The sequence below is a fragment of the Paramacrobiotus metropolitanus genome, unplaced genomic scaffold (genome assembly GCF_019649055.1).
Source record: "Paramacrobiotus metropolitanus isolate TYO unplaced genomic scaffold, Prichtersi_v1.0 Parri_scaffold0000030, whole genome shotgun sequence".
Taxonomy (NCBI): Eukaryota; Metazoa; Tardigrada; class Eutardigrada; order Parachela; family Macrobiotidae; genus Paramacrobiotus; species Paramacrobiotus metropolitanus.
Genome location: NW_026570250.1, coordinates 1,272,252 through 1,287,821, shown reverse-complemented (window position 1 = coordinate 1,287,821; position 15,570 = coordinate 1,272,252). Strand labels below are relative to the sequence as shown.

Below are 15,570 nucleotides of genomic sequence, written 5' to 3'. Positions count from 1 at the left end.
GCAAAGCAAAATTCCCCGCGGACGTGCGATGTCTTCCCCCAACAGAAGAGGCAAGGCGTCGCAGGTTCGCGGAACCGAACAAAGAAACTCCAACCAGGGAGGCGAAGTGATCTGATCCTACCCCAGGTTGCATGCTGCATGGGGATGGGAACGGGCAGTCTGGCATAAGTCGGGGCCCGACGCACAAAACGAACCAAAGAGATTACCTGGTTAAAAGGGACCACAGAAGTCCTTCGACGCCATAAGTAATCAGGAATGCATGCTGAATGGCCAACAGACGCCATAGAAACGCCGAACTTGACGGAACTCGGACCCGTCCAGAGGCAAAAACGCGAGCCCGAACCGGGGCATGTTAGAGGCACCAACCGGAATTTACTCCGAAAACGACTTCGAGGAGCTCGGATGAGTGCCCAGAGGCTTGAAACCGACCTCTTGACGGACGGAACCGACCTGGATGAGGAATCACCGACCTCAAGTTGGATAACATTATGTCCAACCTCAGGTCGGATAGTGGAATAACCGACAACAGGTCGGTTATAAGGACGATTCCACCGAAACGGACTTGTATGGCTCCACTTTGAGCCTGCATACCGTAACTCACTTCGGTTGAACACGGAATCATGGAATCACCGACCTCGGGTCGGATAACGTTGTAACCGACCTCGGGTCGGACATGTGAAGTAACCGACAACAGGTCGGTGGATGGAGACGCCATCCAAGATGTTTACGGAAAACGACTTCCGGACGGATGAAATCGACCTCAGTCGACCTGCGAACGGGATAACCGACCTCGGGTCGTACAACATCATCACCGACCTTGGGTGATATAACATTGCACCCGACCTCGAGTCGGATATGTTAAGCGACCGACAACAGGTCGGTAGTTGAACATCTCTTGGAAGATCTTCACGGAAAACGACTTCCGGACGGAAGGAATCGACCTCAATTGACCTGGGATTTGGAGTAACCGACCTCCAGTCGGATAACATTGCCACCGACCTCAGGTCGGATAAACCGGTCCAATCGACCACAGAAGTCGGTTAGGAACGCCGGATTGTTCGGATTCGCCTAGAACATCAGCGGATTAGCCGAAATACGACCTTTGCACGGACCAGTCACGTGGTAACCGACCTCGGGTCGTACAGCATTACTACCGACCTCAGGTCGGATAACATTACGACCGACCTCAGGTCGGATATCCATCCCAACCGACAGCAAGTCGGATGCCAACAGTGAATTAACAGGGGATGGATGGAACAACAAATTCCGACCGGACCTTCGAGCCAGTTCGCATCGGAAGTCACAACCAGGCTCGTGGTAGCAGATTTGACGGTTTTAACCGACCACATTCCATCGGCATTACCACTTGGCGACCACAGAAGTCGCACGACACAAGTACGGTTTTGTCCGACCTGACCTGAACTTTGGAATTCGGGACTTAGCCGGATTCCACGACCGCTGGTTAAACCTGCCAGTAGGTCGACCTTGGTCTGAGGACCTTGGTCCATTCCCCTTACTTAGAGAGGATGCTTCGGCATTCGCGAACGCGACAGTGCCTCTCTCTTTCCGGAACGGATAAGATACGAGTCGGACGTAAGTGTCAGCCGTGCTTACCCGACCTCGGACGAAAATTACCGGTTACGTGAGGTAACCCGGGAACCGACGCCCCGGACCTGACACACCGGACTGCACTTGGACAGGAGACCCCGTGGAAACTCAAGACCCGTGGACGTCATCCTAGTCGGAATAAGCCCCCAGGACAGATCTTTCTTTTAGTATTTTTGTACATTTTCTAACAAACGGAATTGTATTTTACTTAGAATCTCTAACCAGATCTGTTTTGCATTTACTTTTTGCTCACTGGAATTGTGATTAAAACTTTATTACTTTTTTACTTCGCGCTGCTTAACTGTCATTACTTTTCCTTTACTTTCTCCGCGAGCCAACAGAAGCAAGATGCCAGGCCAACAGAAGCAATACCGGTCCAACAACGAACCCCGAGCGGCTTCCAGATTTGCGGCCGTGAGTTGCTTGCCTCTCATGGATCTGGAAGTGAAGGATGGGACGGTCAACAGACACCGGACTCCCATTGGAAGAGGACGCGTACCGGCGACCCCACATGGGTCGACCGGAGAGGTGCGACGCTGGCGCGGTACTGAGTCGGAGCATCCTCGCAGGAGCTCGGATTCCCGCCCAGAGGCATGTTAGAGGCACGACAGCCTGCGTGATAGATACGCCACTTTGCGTATGCGTATCACTGCACACATGCTGATTCGCCTCTCTTGTACGTACGTGAGTGGCTGCACTGCACTCTCCGCCTATGCGGATACACCGCGGGCGCACTCACTGAGCATACTTGCTCTCTCGCTCCTCTCTCGCTGTATGACTCAGCGTATATTCGCTCGCGTTGGATACGAGTCCAGTCTGCGCACTCACATTCCATGTGTCTGGACAGCGTGACGCCGTTGCCGCCAGCACATTTCTTTCTCTACATTTCATTACGCTCTAGAACTAGCTCGCAGCAACTTGACTGCTCACTTTTCTGCCAGACATTGGCTTTGTTGTGTTTTTCCCCGCAATCACGCGGCATTTGCTCCACTTTATTAGTACAATAAAGTCATCTGTGAGCTCTCTGTGCTTGCCTGTCACAAGGTATTAACGTAAATAATGTTAACCCATATCACTGCCTCAAAATTAAAATTGTAAAGAACTGTAATGAAAAAGAGCAAAACTGAAAAATGAAAAATTGTAAATTTCAGTTACCGTTTCCTTTTGCACACAGCTTCGACACTTGATATCCATAAACTTAAATTTACAAACAAATATATACCTCTCGTAGAGTCTGCACCAAGTTCCAGTAATGTTTCCCCTTTTTCCGCAGTTAACATCCCTTCGATATAATCAGCCAGCACGCGATGATCACTTTCTTCCGCACTCAACCACAGAGTCTACAGAAACCAGTTTAGGGATAATTATGAAGCGCCAACACCGTGCTAACCAGCAATGTAAATATTATTATCCGATTATCCATGTATTTAACAACAGTAAACTGTAAACATTCCTCAACTGATACCAAATCCACAAACAACAAATGCAAAATAATAAATTGTGTTAATATTTTTTTACTACTGTACTATTTTGCTCTTAACTGTTTTTTTTTAAAGCTGGAGTTATGCAGACTTTATCGTCTGACGGTAGATCGCTACCTTGGCTGGCTGCGGCAGTGACGTCGCGCGCTGGTCGCTCTTGAAGCCACCGTCGCCGCGGTCCCCTTCCAGCTTCCATCCCCGAATATCCAGCGGGGTTTCCGCGGTTGGCGTCGTCATTCTGTCCGTCGTCCGCACCGTCTCCGGTCCGCAATGGAATTCTACAATGTTCACACTACATGTCGACTCGGGAAAGCCCGAGAAAGCGCGGGGTAAATCAGGTTCTACTCGCTTCAGCTACATGATGCAATGGATGCTATAGTCAAAATAATGATGTTCACAATCTGGCGCAGCTGTGGCTTTTATAGACAGACAGGCAATCTCAAACGTCCCGCGATGATGTCACGGGTAAAGAGCTAAATTAGCTGCGACTTAAGGAGGCTGACGAAATTACCTCGGATATTGCTAACGATCAAATTGATGTCATACAAGTGAGACTAACGGAAAACTGGAAAACATACAGATTTGCATCAGGCTCCACGCTGTCTACACGTGGTCCCCACTGTGACGTCTGTGTCGCACAAAATACCTCACCATAAAGTGGAACATAAGTGCAGTAAGTTAGCAGAAGCAGTCTAACAAAATAATTAGTGTATGTAACTAATTGAAAATCTGCAAATCTGAGTCTAATGCGTCAACGCATTTCCCATAATGCAAAAATATTTAAAAACTGTAAGCTTATGCCTTATAACTAATTTTGCCATTCAGCACTTTTGAGTTTTGAGTTTTGACTTTTGAGTGCATTTTTAATTTTTGTCATAATTTGTGGTCTGGTTCGTGTTTTCAGAATTCTAGCTGATACCACGAGGCTCTTACCTTGAGAGCAACAGTTTTGCAATGCAACCGCCCTTGGGAGGACGCACTTTTATAACTATCATATTTTGTACTTTGGCGGCTCGCTGCATTCAAAAATACAAACACACAAATCAGGAATGACAAAAACGATACTCGTACATTTTATTACGAGTAATACGTCTATTGTTTAAGTAGCTAATTTAACGTTTGTTTAAATTTTGTTGTTTACTAACATAGGCTTGTTGTTACCGGATAATGGCTTTAAACTTCTGCCGAAAAGATTTGACGAAAATCTGTTAGTGCCACGTTTTGGTTAGTGCTCTGCTTTCCCTTTCTTCTAGTTTTCAAAAATAGTCTTAAAAACATTTGAGCCGTATAGAACGCTTCATAAATACAATAAAATGAATAAATACATGATTTTCTCCTGCAGTTAGATTATCATCACACAAGGACCCGGTGTCCTTGAGCCATAAACAAATAACCATGCAGTAAGAAAAAAACTTTTCTTTGAGCTTTTGATTAAAGGAATAAAAACGGCGAAACAAATACTAAAAATGACAGATGCAGCAATATTAATGGTGCATTCTATGATTTTGAAACAAATTCTAAGTTCGTTGTTCATTGAGCATTTGTTTTGTTTGCTGTTTTTGCACGAATTGTATTATAAAATATGAAGCAACAGAAAAGAAACAAGAAGTTTTGTGCGCAGCTGTTCTGACGGTTACCTTTATCGAAAATAACCTAGAATAAATAGCGTTATCGATATCGCGTTTTTATCGGATTGATGTCCCTATAATCACAGCACTTGGGACATAAATATTATGGATAGCCAGTACGATTGTGTCATTTCTGTAACAAAATAAAATAAACAGTAGACGACTTCCTCTGCTGGTTTTGTATTTGCCGGTGATGTCCGGTATCGTGGTCTATACGTTAACTCAGGCTTTATTGTACAGTCTGTAAGTACTGTAAACCTCAGGCACTTCAGACGTATTTGCGGTTACAGTACAGGTACATACTGAAAAGCAGTAACTACACAAAAAGTCAAGAAAGCTCCAAAACTTCAAAAAGAAATTTCGAATACTGTGTAATATGTAAATGCCACGGGAATCCTTTTGTTTGCGACAGAATCAACAACAATCCTGACTTACAGTGTTCGGCCCCAGCACAACGCACGCGCGTACCAGTAATTATTGCTAGTGCTGTAAACTTACCGCTAGGTGCAATGAGTGATGAGTTTGAAAATTTTTCAAACTGTATGAATGCCATGCAGTGTTCATGATCAGTTTCATCTGCATGCAGTTATTGTATGACTGGCGTACTGAGTATAGTTCTGTACAATTAGAAATTTACTTTCATATTTTGTAATGAGTTTATAGTTGTAACTTTGTACTATCTGTACGTGTCTAAGCATACTACGAGTATGGTTTTTGGGTATAAATATCCAAAGGGCGTATTTGTATTCAATCATGACTTTCACCGAAATCGAAATACTAAAATGGCAACCAAATTTTAAAAAAACTGTCTGTTTAGAGTGACCTTGATAATAACTGGCACTTGCATTAATTTTACCGTACAATACACTGTATGGTGGTGCTACTTGTATTTTTCCATCGCAATGATCGGCACTCGCCGTTACTAAAATAATGTCATCTGGTCATTTATAGTCGCATGCGTTCTTTACATATCCGGTTTTTTTCGTATTTAAATGGCCTGCGGCTTGCCTTTTCGTCGTGGAAATATGTACTTGTACATTATTATGTTTCTTCAATAGCCTGTACAATCCACCGCGGCAATATGATCGCCGGCCCGATCATGAACTGTTTGTTAGGCGGATGACTAATCCTATCATAAACTTACCAACGGGTGATTAAAATCTTTTCTTACCCAATCATCAAAGATAACCGGTACGAGCGGGTTCGGCCCATGACTACCCAAGACCCCTCCTCAATGACCATAAATGCACATTGGTGTTTACACTTTACAGCGGAAACCAATACTAAGAGACCGTACGCGACGGCCGCATACAGTATGTATACAACACATAGACAAAATAATGCGGCTGTGCAACGTCGTTGAGACTCATTGAACTCTAGCAGACCCTGCGTAGTGTTTCGAATTTCCGAAGACGTTTTACTGCAGCATTGTTGGATCGTTCAACTTGTACCACTAACAGAGGTAAATCCCATCGCTACGTTTGAATTCTACTGGATCGGGGACCTGCTTGATCGGCTGATTAAATTTGGTAAGTCTTAATTAGATCCTCAATTCGAGCGTAATTGGCAGACCACTTTAAAGGTCAGTAACAGAAGGTGGACAGTGCACACGCATACCTAACGATTGGACATTCAGTATTGGGTTCACTTATTACATATACATATAACTGCAGATTTGTCTTAATTTGTAAGAAGCTTTAAAATGCTCTTTTTACATTTTTGAATAAAATGGTTATTGCTTTGCAGTGCCATAATATTCCCAGCTCATAATATCGAAAATGCCATTCGTTGCTGCCGAGCAGCCCAAATGTCCGAAGTGCGGAAAGTCTGTGTACACGGCGGAAGAACGTATTGCTGCCAATGCGAAATGGCATAAGAGTTGTTTCAAGTGCGGTAAGTTTCGAGCGCGATATGTAAACGCGGCCCCCACACGCACGTAGATGAATGACTTCAGTTCCACCACGTCTTGATGATGTGTTTGGAAAACCAGTCTACCTTTTCCATGAGAGTATTTTCTATCCCCACAATAAATCTGTTTTATTGTTGATAAAGTCACATGCTGCTGCAGAAATCCATTGCGAATTCAGCAGTAATGAAATCAGATAAATATGCAGTGTCAATAGAGTAACACGGACTTCATCGTAATTCTACCGGCAGTATCACTGCTGAAAAATTTCTTGGTAGAGCTGGAGTTTTTTTTTACATAAATGCCAATACATGCGTACTAATTTTATAATCGGTTAATTGTACAGTGTTTCGCACTATTACCATATATATAACAGCATTTACAGTTCCTTAAAAAACAAAAATCAGATTCTAAAAAGGCGCAACTAGCACTAAACAGGCTTATTCACGAATCTAGTACAGATAGTGATCAATTAATAAGATAATCATTACGTTGTTGTGTCATATCTACCAACAGCAGCTTACTAATACTTCTGGTAGATATTTTAACTTCATCGATACTGGACAGTATGGTAGGAGCAAGGTGGTAGGAGTATTCGAAACGCAGCAAGGAAATTTGGCGCCTACGAGTAGTTTGTAATCTAGCAGTAATTAACAAAGCATCAATTGCTACCGGAAAGGTGTTTTCGAGTTTGCCTTGTTCAACAAGGCTAATATAGATTTCCGGAGACGGACCAGATCTTTTCAAGTCTGATATACAGTACGTCGCTAAAAACTACATGTGAATTTACTTAATTTATGAGAGTAAGGGGAAAATGTTCAGTATAAGCGCCACATATAAAGTTCTGTCTGCAAGAAAGATAGACTACAAATACAGAAAAGCTTGGTTGATTTTGCTTTCTTTGTCAATCAGTAAAATTATGATATTATCTACATTACTGCAATGCAGATAATATACTTTCATGTGCATAAAAGAATCTCGAATTTTGGACTTTTGCAACCACATCCATCTTTCTATGTGAACAATAATTTCTTTGTTCGAGTGTTTGTTGGTAATCATTAATGCTACATATTTCGAAAGATAATCTGAAAAAATTGTCTAATGGATTGTTGATCCTTTATGGGTATACAGAGTACAAACGCCTAGAATAATGCATTGCGCGTATGCAATACGTCGCGCTTTACGAAAGGTTTATAGTCATCGTTAAAATCGATATTCCAGCATATCACAGGAAGAGTCAGCGGATGACTGTTCAAACGGTTACACGGGAACGCTTAATTAGGTGGGAATACCCTGGATGACCATTACAGCGATTCTCTTATTTGTTATGTGGGAAATGCGCTATACTGACTTGTGAAGTGCAAACATTTTGTATAAAATCTCAAACTACTGTACAATATATACATTTAGGTTACATAGGATAGAAATTAGTAACAAAAAAATGGATACTCCGTATCGTAAAAGCTAGCTGTAACGCTGTTTCAAATATCCAAAAGGAGCTTGATGTTTAGGACTGTGCCAGAAACTTCTGGACTCTACCAACGTGACCGAGCACAATGGAGAAATTTTTTGTCGGCATTGTTACGGACGGAAATTCGGACCTAAAGGAGTGGGATTCGGTCAGGGTGCCGGCACTCTGGGGATGGACGTTGGTGAACATCTCGGCAACCGCACATCCGAAATGACGTAAGAACTTGCAGAATTCCTAAAGTGGGTTTCCTTTCCTCTACACTGTAGTTGTCAAGGTCATTAATGGTACTTGTTTACATTCGCCCAGAATGTCTTTCAGTGAAAACGGCCAAAATGCTGGCAGGTTTAGATTTTAATTAATGCAACTGATGACACATTCAGAGTTTTAATTTATAAAGCTTTCTAATTTGCAAATACCACCTGAGGTTATATTACTGTATTCTGTATACGACTAATAGTTTAATACGATTATATTATAATTTATGCAATGAAAACATTTACTTCGGGAAAGCATGTACTGTAGCTGTGTTAAGCTAATGCGCCATATATATATACCTTCGAATCGGGTCAATTGTGTTGAATTGTAAGTTAAAACATAGAACGCATAGACACCAGAAACCTTAAAGGACCTGTACCAAATAAAATATTTTTTAGCTTATTCAAAGCTTAAAATTGCTGTTAACGAATTGTTTCTTTTTTTGTAGTAACACACACCACTCGACCAACTTCTAGCTTAGCGCAGAAACGTTGGTACGAGTACACGGAAACACTGGAACAGGTGGAAGAGTGCTTCTGCGCAGTCAGTGATTAACAACGTATTCCCGATGCCATCAAATATTCCATAATCTCAAATCCCAGAAAATTTTCCAAGACGATAGTTTTATTGCTGCTAATGATATATCGATTCTGTAGACTGTCCTTAACTTCACTATCTTCTGCGCGCTGTCTCCTATTCCAGATGCCATTAATCCAATTCTTACTACGTTGTGATTCGGCAGTTAATTGTTAACGTTTGTTTTATGTCTTCACTCTGGTTTAAATTAGGAACTTGCTGTTTCAATCGATTTGTTGACAGGATTGGCGTTCAGTTTGTATAGATTCCTTGTTGTAACCAGCAATATCCAGTTGTAATACAAATGTCGTGGAGAGCTATTTGAGATTTCGCATTTACAATCTTTACTATACGTATTACTTATTGCTGACAATAATGTTTCGCCAGGTAACAATGCGAGACCTACGGGTTGCCCCTCACAATGATACATTTTCTTACAGTTTAAACGTTTTACAGCTGCATTCGCTAAATGTAAGTATGTACAACAACACAACAACATAATTATTATTATTATTATTATTGTAATCTGTAATCATATCCAAATTTCGCAAAGAACTAAGATATAAGTATCTATACTTCTATAGAATATACGCAATGCGTCAAGAGTAGAATGCAATACAGAGTGCATAAACCGGCGACATGCAGTATTGGAGGTCCTCGTTCACCATGGAATTTCATGGAAATTCCCAGTAATGATGTGGAAACAGGAGTGCAGTTAAATTGCAGTGGGATGAGGGTTTTGTCCTGTCTATAAGTACAGTACAGATACTACAATACAATCTAATCAATTCAACCGGAGCCGCAGTTGACTCAGAGATACGAGTACAGTGAGAATTAAATTGGCGCACAAAAAAGAATTCACACTTTCAGCTGCACTACTTCTATGTTGAATAAAATCTTGATTTCTGATGCCATTAACTTCACCGTAAATATAAACTATGACGAATAATTCAATTCTACCCTGCTCTGGAAAATTAATACTTGTGGCAGTTGCAATGCACATCTTTTGTCTTATGTATTCGTCTTATTTAAGTTACCTATATTACCCAAGATTACTATTCGCCGTAAAATTAGTACCCAAGAGACCCGGATGTGCCCTGCCACAACGGCACTTCGAAAAACATCAGGACTTAAAGAATTTTGGTGAAATATAACAGAACTTTCAGATATTCCAACCGACCGTCGATTAATTAGCAAGGATCGTCGGCAGGAATGCATCACCGATGACGATAAGAAACAACACACGCGTAGTCAGAGCCAACGTACATCTCTGCCCGAAAGCGACCATTGCCTATCCAAGCATGTACAGGATATTGTGCGTAAAGCCCAACATGCGTCGATGCCTTGAAGGAACAACTCTTCCTGGATGACCACCGGAAGTGCCTGCGTTTGCAAGCGGACAATTATGACGTTACTAGCTACGTGCCGATCTCCTACCTGAACCATCGCTTGGACAAACACATCAGTTGTTGATTTAAGCAAAACATCGGCATTGTGGGTCACGGTATGCAGATTTCTTGGCGATTACGTGTTGCATTGAGACCGCATGCGGCCGCCGCGCCGACGTCATGGAGGAAGAAGGAAAAACGGTATTACCGTTTCCGGTGGCGGGGCGGTGACGACAGGCCGCGCGAACCAACCACCATCGCGCTGGCTGCTTGCCACACTGTACAGGCATTAGTCAGCGCATTTCCACAACAAATCTCGCCAATTTCTGCACCTTTGGATGATGCGAGACAGGAATAAAAGCAAGGAGTTCTCGCCGTTTTTACTGAGCTTCCATCGTTTAGCAGGGACGTTTCAGCTGCGTAATCGAACGTTTCACTTTGTCGTTTTTCTTGAGCGTGCAGTAAGTGCCAATTTCGGCGCCTTACACCATTCATCGGATCTTGTTGTACAATTCCCTCGGAGCAGCGAGAATGAGTGATCCCAGGTTGAGGAATCTCAAAGTGAAGACCGGCGTAGTGAAACGGTAATGCTGGAAATTTCCTGCCCGTAGAACTTCGAATTATCAATGTGATTTTGCAGGCTGTTTAAAGAGAAAATTTCCTACGAGAAAGAAATGGAGAAAGAACGGCAAAAGCTTAATGGGATGAAGCAGAAAGGAGAAGACGAATACCGTGTAAAGAAGCAGGTATGTTGTCTTCAGTCAAATTGTTGCATCTTAGCATCCTGTCACGAAGAAATGCTCTTGTTAGGAAGAAGTGGTGCAAGAATGCCTTATGATGATCCCTAATTGCAAAATCCGTCTTTCCAATGCGTGGACCGATCTCAAAACAACTTTGGTAAGTCGACAAGCAACCTGCAACAGGATATTTTTTTATTCCATTGGCTAATTTAATTATGGTTAAAGTCGTCAATATTCTGTACGTTTATCGGATTAGTATAGTAGCGTACGGGGACCGATGTTGGCAAGGTCTATTTTTTGTTTACATAATTTTTTGCGTTGTTATAAAATAGTAGTTGTGTTTTACTAATAAGACTTGTATGAGCATCTGAATAGATATAGATTCAAAAACGAAAACCCGGTACGAAACTTTTCGATAAACTAGGAAAGTGCACTCGCTTTTTGCGGGCACTGCATGACCGAAGCGTAGCGTGCTCGCATCACGGTTTTTTTCCGGAATGAACCATTTAAAGCTGCCTTCTTCAAAGTTAATAATTTGTCAAAGAATTAATAATCGCGCAGTTTTCACAAAAAACGAAGAGTGCATTTCCTGATATGGTCAAAGAACCGCCTCTTGTATTTCGACACAGGTATTTATTGTGATCAATTCCCAAAATCAATTTCTTAATTTATCTGGTGTTCTTAATTTATCTGGTGTCATCAAAATTACCATGAAACTGTGACATGTCCAAATCGGCGAGTTAACCTGAAGCGACTGCTCGTAGGTAGACAGCAGTGACGCATCACTGACGCATTTTTCTAGTTGGCTGTTAAGGAACAATCTCTGAACCAAGAAAACTAGCTTTGGGTTGATTAAGCCAAATGTATTAGGCATATGTGGTAGTACTATCTTGGTTAATATTAAACGGTATAAGTGCTTTGCTTTTCTCGTTACCTGAGGTTGTACCTTAAATTGTCGGGAATACTATGAGTAGAAGTGCAAAATGAATGTGAATTGCTGGGGTTGTGTAGTGCAATGACGCCTGCATTCATACCGGTCGTGAGTCGTGACTTGCTGAAATCTTGAGAATTGTTAAAGTGTCAGTATTTAAATGTTATTTTTACATTTATTGGAGAACGCGTAAAAACGAAGAAGGATATGAAGAAGTGGATGTATTTTTATTGCAAAATTTACCTAGAAATATTGCTTTAGGATTCCGAACCGGGCTTCAGTAACACGGAAGAGTACCGAGAGGCCAAGAAAGTACTGGATGAAGTGGAACCAAATCTGCGTTAAAGCATATCCCCCGAGAAGGAAATGTGTGATTGATAATTGTATGATATATTCATTCCACAAGTTAGACCCGCCAACAAGAGACCCCATTGTAACCTGACTGCTTTGGAATGCTCCTAGTCGTTTCCTTCTGTTGTCTGTATTTCCAAACCCAACGGTATCGTATGTTTTACGAGAACGCCTAACCTACGTGGGTACTTACTTACACGTTTGATTCCTTGATTTTGGTTGTCTTTTTTCCCGTGATGTCATTTTTCTTACGTAAAAAATTGCTGTCATTGTTCGTGTAATCACCGTTTACGCACGCACCTCCGCCGAAGTCACGAACGTGCGATTTTCCACATTGGTTTAGAGGATGTAATATCTTGCAAAGCTGTCAGTTTTTTTTATTGTAAAGATGAACGCCACGACGATGTGGTGGTGGAGATTTTAAGCAGCATTATCATGGTTTCTTTTGAGGTGTTTTATTATGTTAAAAACTATCTATTAAATGTCCGTTTTGGGGCTTGTGTTGGTGCCGGTATGGATAAGGGGAAGAGGTCGCGCCAACGGCTTGGCCATTCTGTCGTTGACAAAGCGGGACCTGTATGGTTATTAGCTTTTAGCAGGAAATCAATCAGTTGTCAGTACGTGTTAGTGTTTAGGGAAGTTTTGCGTTACACTGATTCTTTGGCGCGCTGCTGTTGTTGACGGGGGCATTGAAGGGGAGAGAGAGTTGAGGTGACATTAAACGATGGAAATCGATCCGCCGGTAGGTAAAGTTCAGGTGAATTTGCTTATTCTGTCGGCAGCTGGCAGTGCTGGAAGCTGACCAGGCGTGCAAAACGGGCAAAGCAGGAGGCATGGCGCTTTGGTTGGAATTGGGAAGAATGGGCGCAATAGAAAGTACCGACGCGAAGGGGACTCTAGTCTCTTTGTGTGTGCTAAGATGGATAGGTAATCGGTTCGGGGATTTACAGAGAAGCCGGCAGTACGTGCAGTGCATCTGAATGTCTGTTGACCGTGGCTACCGGAAAAACGTCAGCAGCCGGTGACAGTGCGCGCTGCTGCGGCAAACAGGTCGTTGAATAATCAAATGTCCGCCACAGCACATTTTTCCTGTCAATTCACTTTTTTCCACGCTTTCCTGTCGACTGTTATACGGTAAAATACGAACAACCTGCTGTAAGGAAAGAGACTTGCTGCATCATCGTATTTCATTTACATGCACTGTTATGCGTAATAGCAGTTCCCGTTAAGCGTAGTAATGATTAATTTCAACAAACTATCTTCGGTTTTATCAGAATATTCTTGCGATGACAGAATGACACACTGAAATAAAGGATCACTAACTAATTTGTCGAAACTGCACTGACTTCAGACTTGTGAGCTGTAACAGAAAGCAGACGAGGAACCGGCGCTACAATTTTTGATTTACGTGTACGCACGCTTTCCTCAGTTTCTACACTACAAATCACCAGTTCATGAACTGGTGTTTTGTAGTGTAGAAACTGAGGAAAGTAGTCTGAAGCGATAAAAGATCTTAAAGTTAGCAGATACTTTGCTTACAATTTAACGCGGTGATACTTATACTGGATACGCTACTTTGCGATAACCCCAGGTATCTTGAAAGTCTTTCTTGAAGTTTTTCATATTATTAATACTGGAAGCTCGGAATTGGTTGTCGATTAACACTTATGTACAAATAATTTAGCACATTCAACAATTGCACAACTTTTTTGCTTGTGTTCGGGCAGAAATGCTTCACACGGTTGTGCACTTGAAACGGTATGCAATGCGCGCATATTGCACAGGGATCCGGCAGAACAGGAAGCGGTCTTCCCAAATTAAAAACTAAATCTTATTCGCCGAAACTCACACATTTAAAATTTGAAATCAAAAAGCCTAATTTGGATTCAAATATTATAGCAGACTGGCATAAATACGATGACGTAAAGTATGATGTGTAAATGCACATACATGGGGTCTGGGACATTAATAAATTACGTTTGCTTGCTGCGTCATTGTAAATCACCATTTTAAGATGGACAGTTCACATTGTCATTTGGTTTAGTAAACCTAATTTTGAAATCAGCATTGTGTTTGTGCATAGGATTCTGTAAAAAGCAATTAGACATGCAAAGAAAAATCCGATCCCTTAAAAGCTGACGATAAATCAGCAACAGACTGAAATCTCGGTGGCGTGTGCCAGTGAAGCCTGTGAAGGCAGACAAGTTATTGTTTTTTTTCTATGCAAATATCATATACGCATTTTATTTAGCAAATTACAATACATGGTTTCAACTTTCCACTTTGTTGCAACAGAATTTTGTATGTCCTGAACGGTTAGCTTTTCCTCCAAAAAAGAGCTACACGCTAGTGTTACATGATCGTTCCAAAAGTTGTGTAAAGAGATTTCACTCAGGAAGTTGCAAATCCTACGATGGTGTACATTGAAAAGTAAAACATTATTGCTTCTACATTCGAGATAACTCAGACATTGATCAGATACACCTCTCCTGACAGGAAGCATGCATTGTCCTCGTAATAATACTGCACATATGCATAACAAAGTCGATGCGTCAAGGGGCATTGTTACTGTTAAAGGGCATCCCATAACCGCTGCACTAAACGCTATACGACTGACTCGACAAGGTGATATATATGCATGCAGCACGGGTAATATTCATGAGCATTTTTCAACAACGGACACAGGAAGAAGAGCTGACGACGATAGAGATAATTTGTAAAATGGAGCAATTACTCATGTTCAAATGCCGAATGATATTTGAGATAGGTGTTCAACCTGTTTTCCGAGATTGCATACATATGTATATATGTATTTGGTCAACACCGGCTGCGCTGCACCGACTGTCCGTCACTGTGCATAGGCAACAACAACCTCGCCGGTCGGGGTTAGGTTAACTAACACATACACACACATTAACCGTGCGCATTTAAAATCGGTTTGAACTATTTTATAATTGCAATACTCGGCTATAGTGTGGTGGCACATATGATGAGGAGAGGGCTGACCAAAGAGGAAGCAGTTTAGTAGCAGTTGCTTCAAGTGTTTGTTTAAAGAGAATCGCCATTATTCGGCGGAATTGTTGTCCATTAAGTCAGCAAACTGAACATTATTGTGGAGAAGTTAGACGTTTTATCCGCGACCAGGCGTAGGCAGGACACACTAATATACGAGTACCGGGGTGTTGTGTGTATATGTATGTACTGCAGAGTATTGGCTAACTTTATGCCGTTGTCT

General features: G+C 41.9%; 2 protein-coding genes and 1 long non-coding RNA gene across 4 annotated transcripts; 2 read left to right on the top strand and 1 right to left on the bottom strand.

Annotated features, from left to right (window-relative positions):
- Window positions 1-2,587: 2,587 nt before the first annotated feature.
- Window positions 2,588-3,924, bottom strand: LOC129588620 (uncharacterized). 2 transcript variants are annotated; one of them, XR_008690498.1, is made up of 3 exons: window positions 3,601-3,924; window positions 3,207-3,367; window positions 2,588-2,948 (listed from the first exon to the last, which is right to left on the bottom strand). It is a non-coding gene; the product is annotated as an uncharacterized LOC129588620 (long non-coding RNA). The 2 variants fall into 2 exon arrangements; XR_008690497.1 differs by lacking the exon at window positions 3,601-3,924 and having other exon boundaries at window positions 3,207-3,594.
- Window positions 3,925-6,035: 2,111 nt separating this feature from the next.
- On the top strand, window positions 6,036-9,239 carry LOC129588550 (muscle LIM protein 1-like). The gene is made up of 4 exons (XM_055482827.1): window positions 6,036-6,246; window positions 6,464-6,610; window positions 8,135-8,309; window positions 8,798-9,239. Exons 2-4 carry the CDS (start codon window positions 6,496-6,498, stop codon window positions 8,823-8,825), a joined length of 318 nt encoding a protein of 105 aa, XP_055338802.1. The 5' UTR covers window positions 6,036-6,246; window positions 6,464-6,495; the 3' UTR covers window positions 8,826-9,239.
- Window positions 9,240-10,629: 1,390 nt separating this feature from the next.
- On the top strand, window positions 10,630-12,830 carry LOC129588609 (tubulin-specific chaperone A-like). The gene is made up of 4 exons (XM_055482916.1): window positions 10,630-10,897; window positions 10,954-11,059; window positions 11,124-11,210; window positions 12,246-12,830. Exons 1-4 carry the CDS (start codon window positions 10,845-10,847, stop codon window positions 12,327-12,329), a joined length of 330 nt encoding a protein of 109 aa, XP_055338891.1. The 5' UTR covers window positions 10,630-10,844; the 3' UTR covers window positions 12,330-12,830.
- The last annotated feature ends 2,740 nt before the right edge of the window (window positions 12,831-15,570 follow it).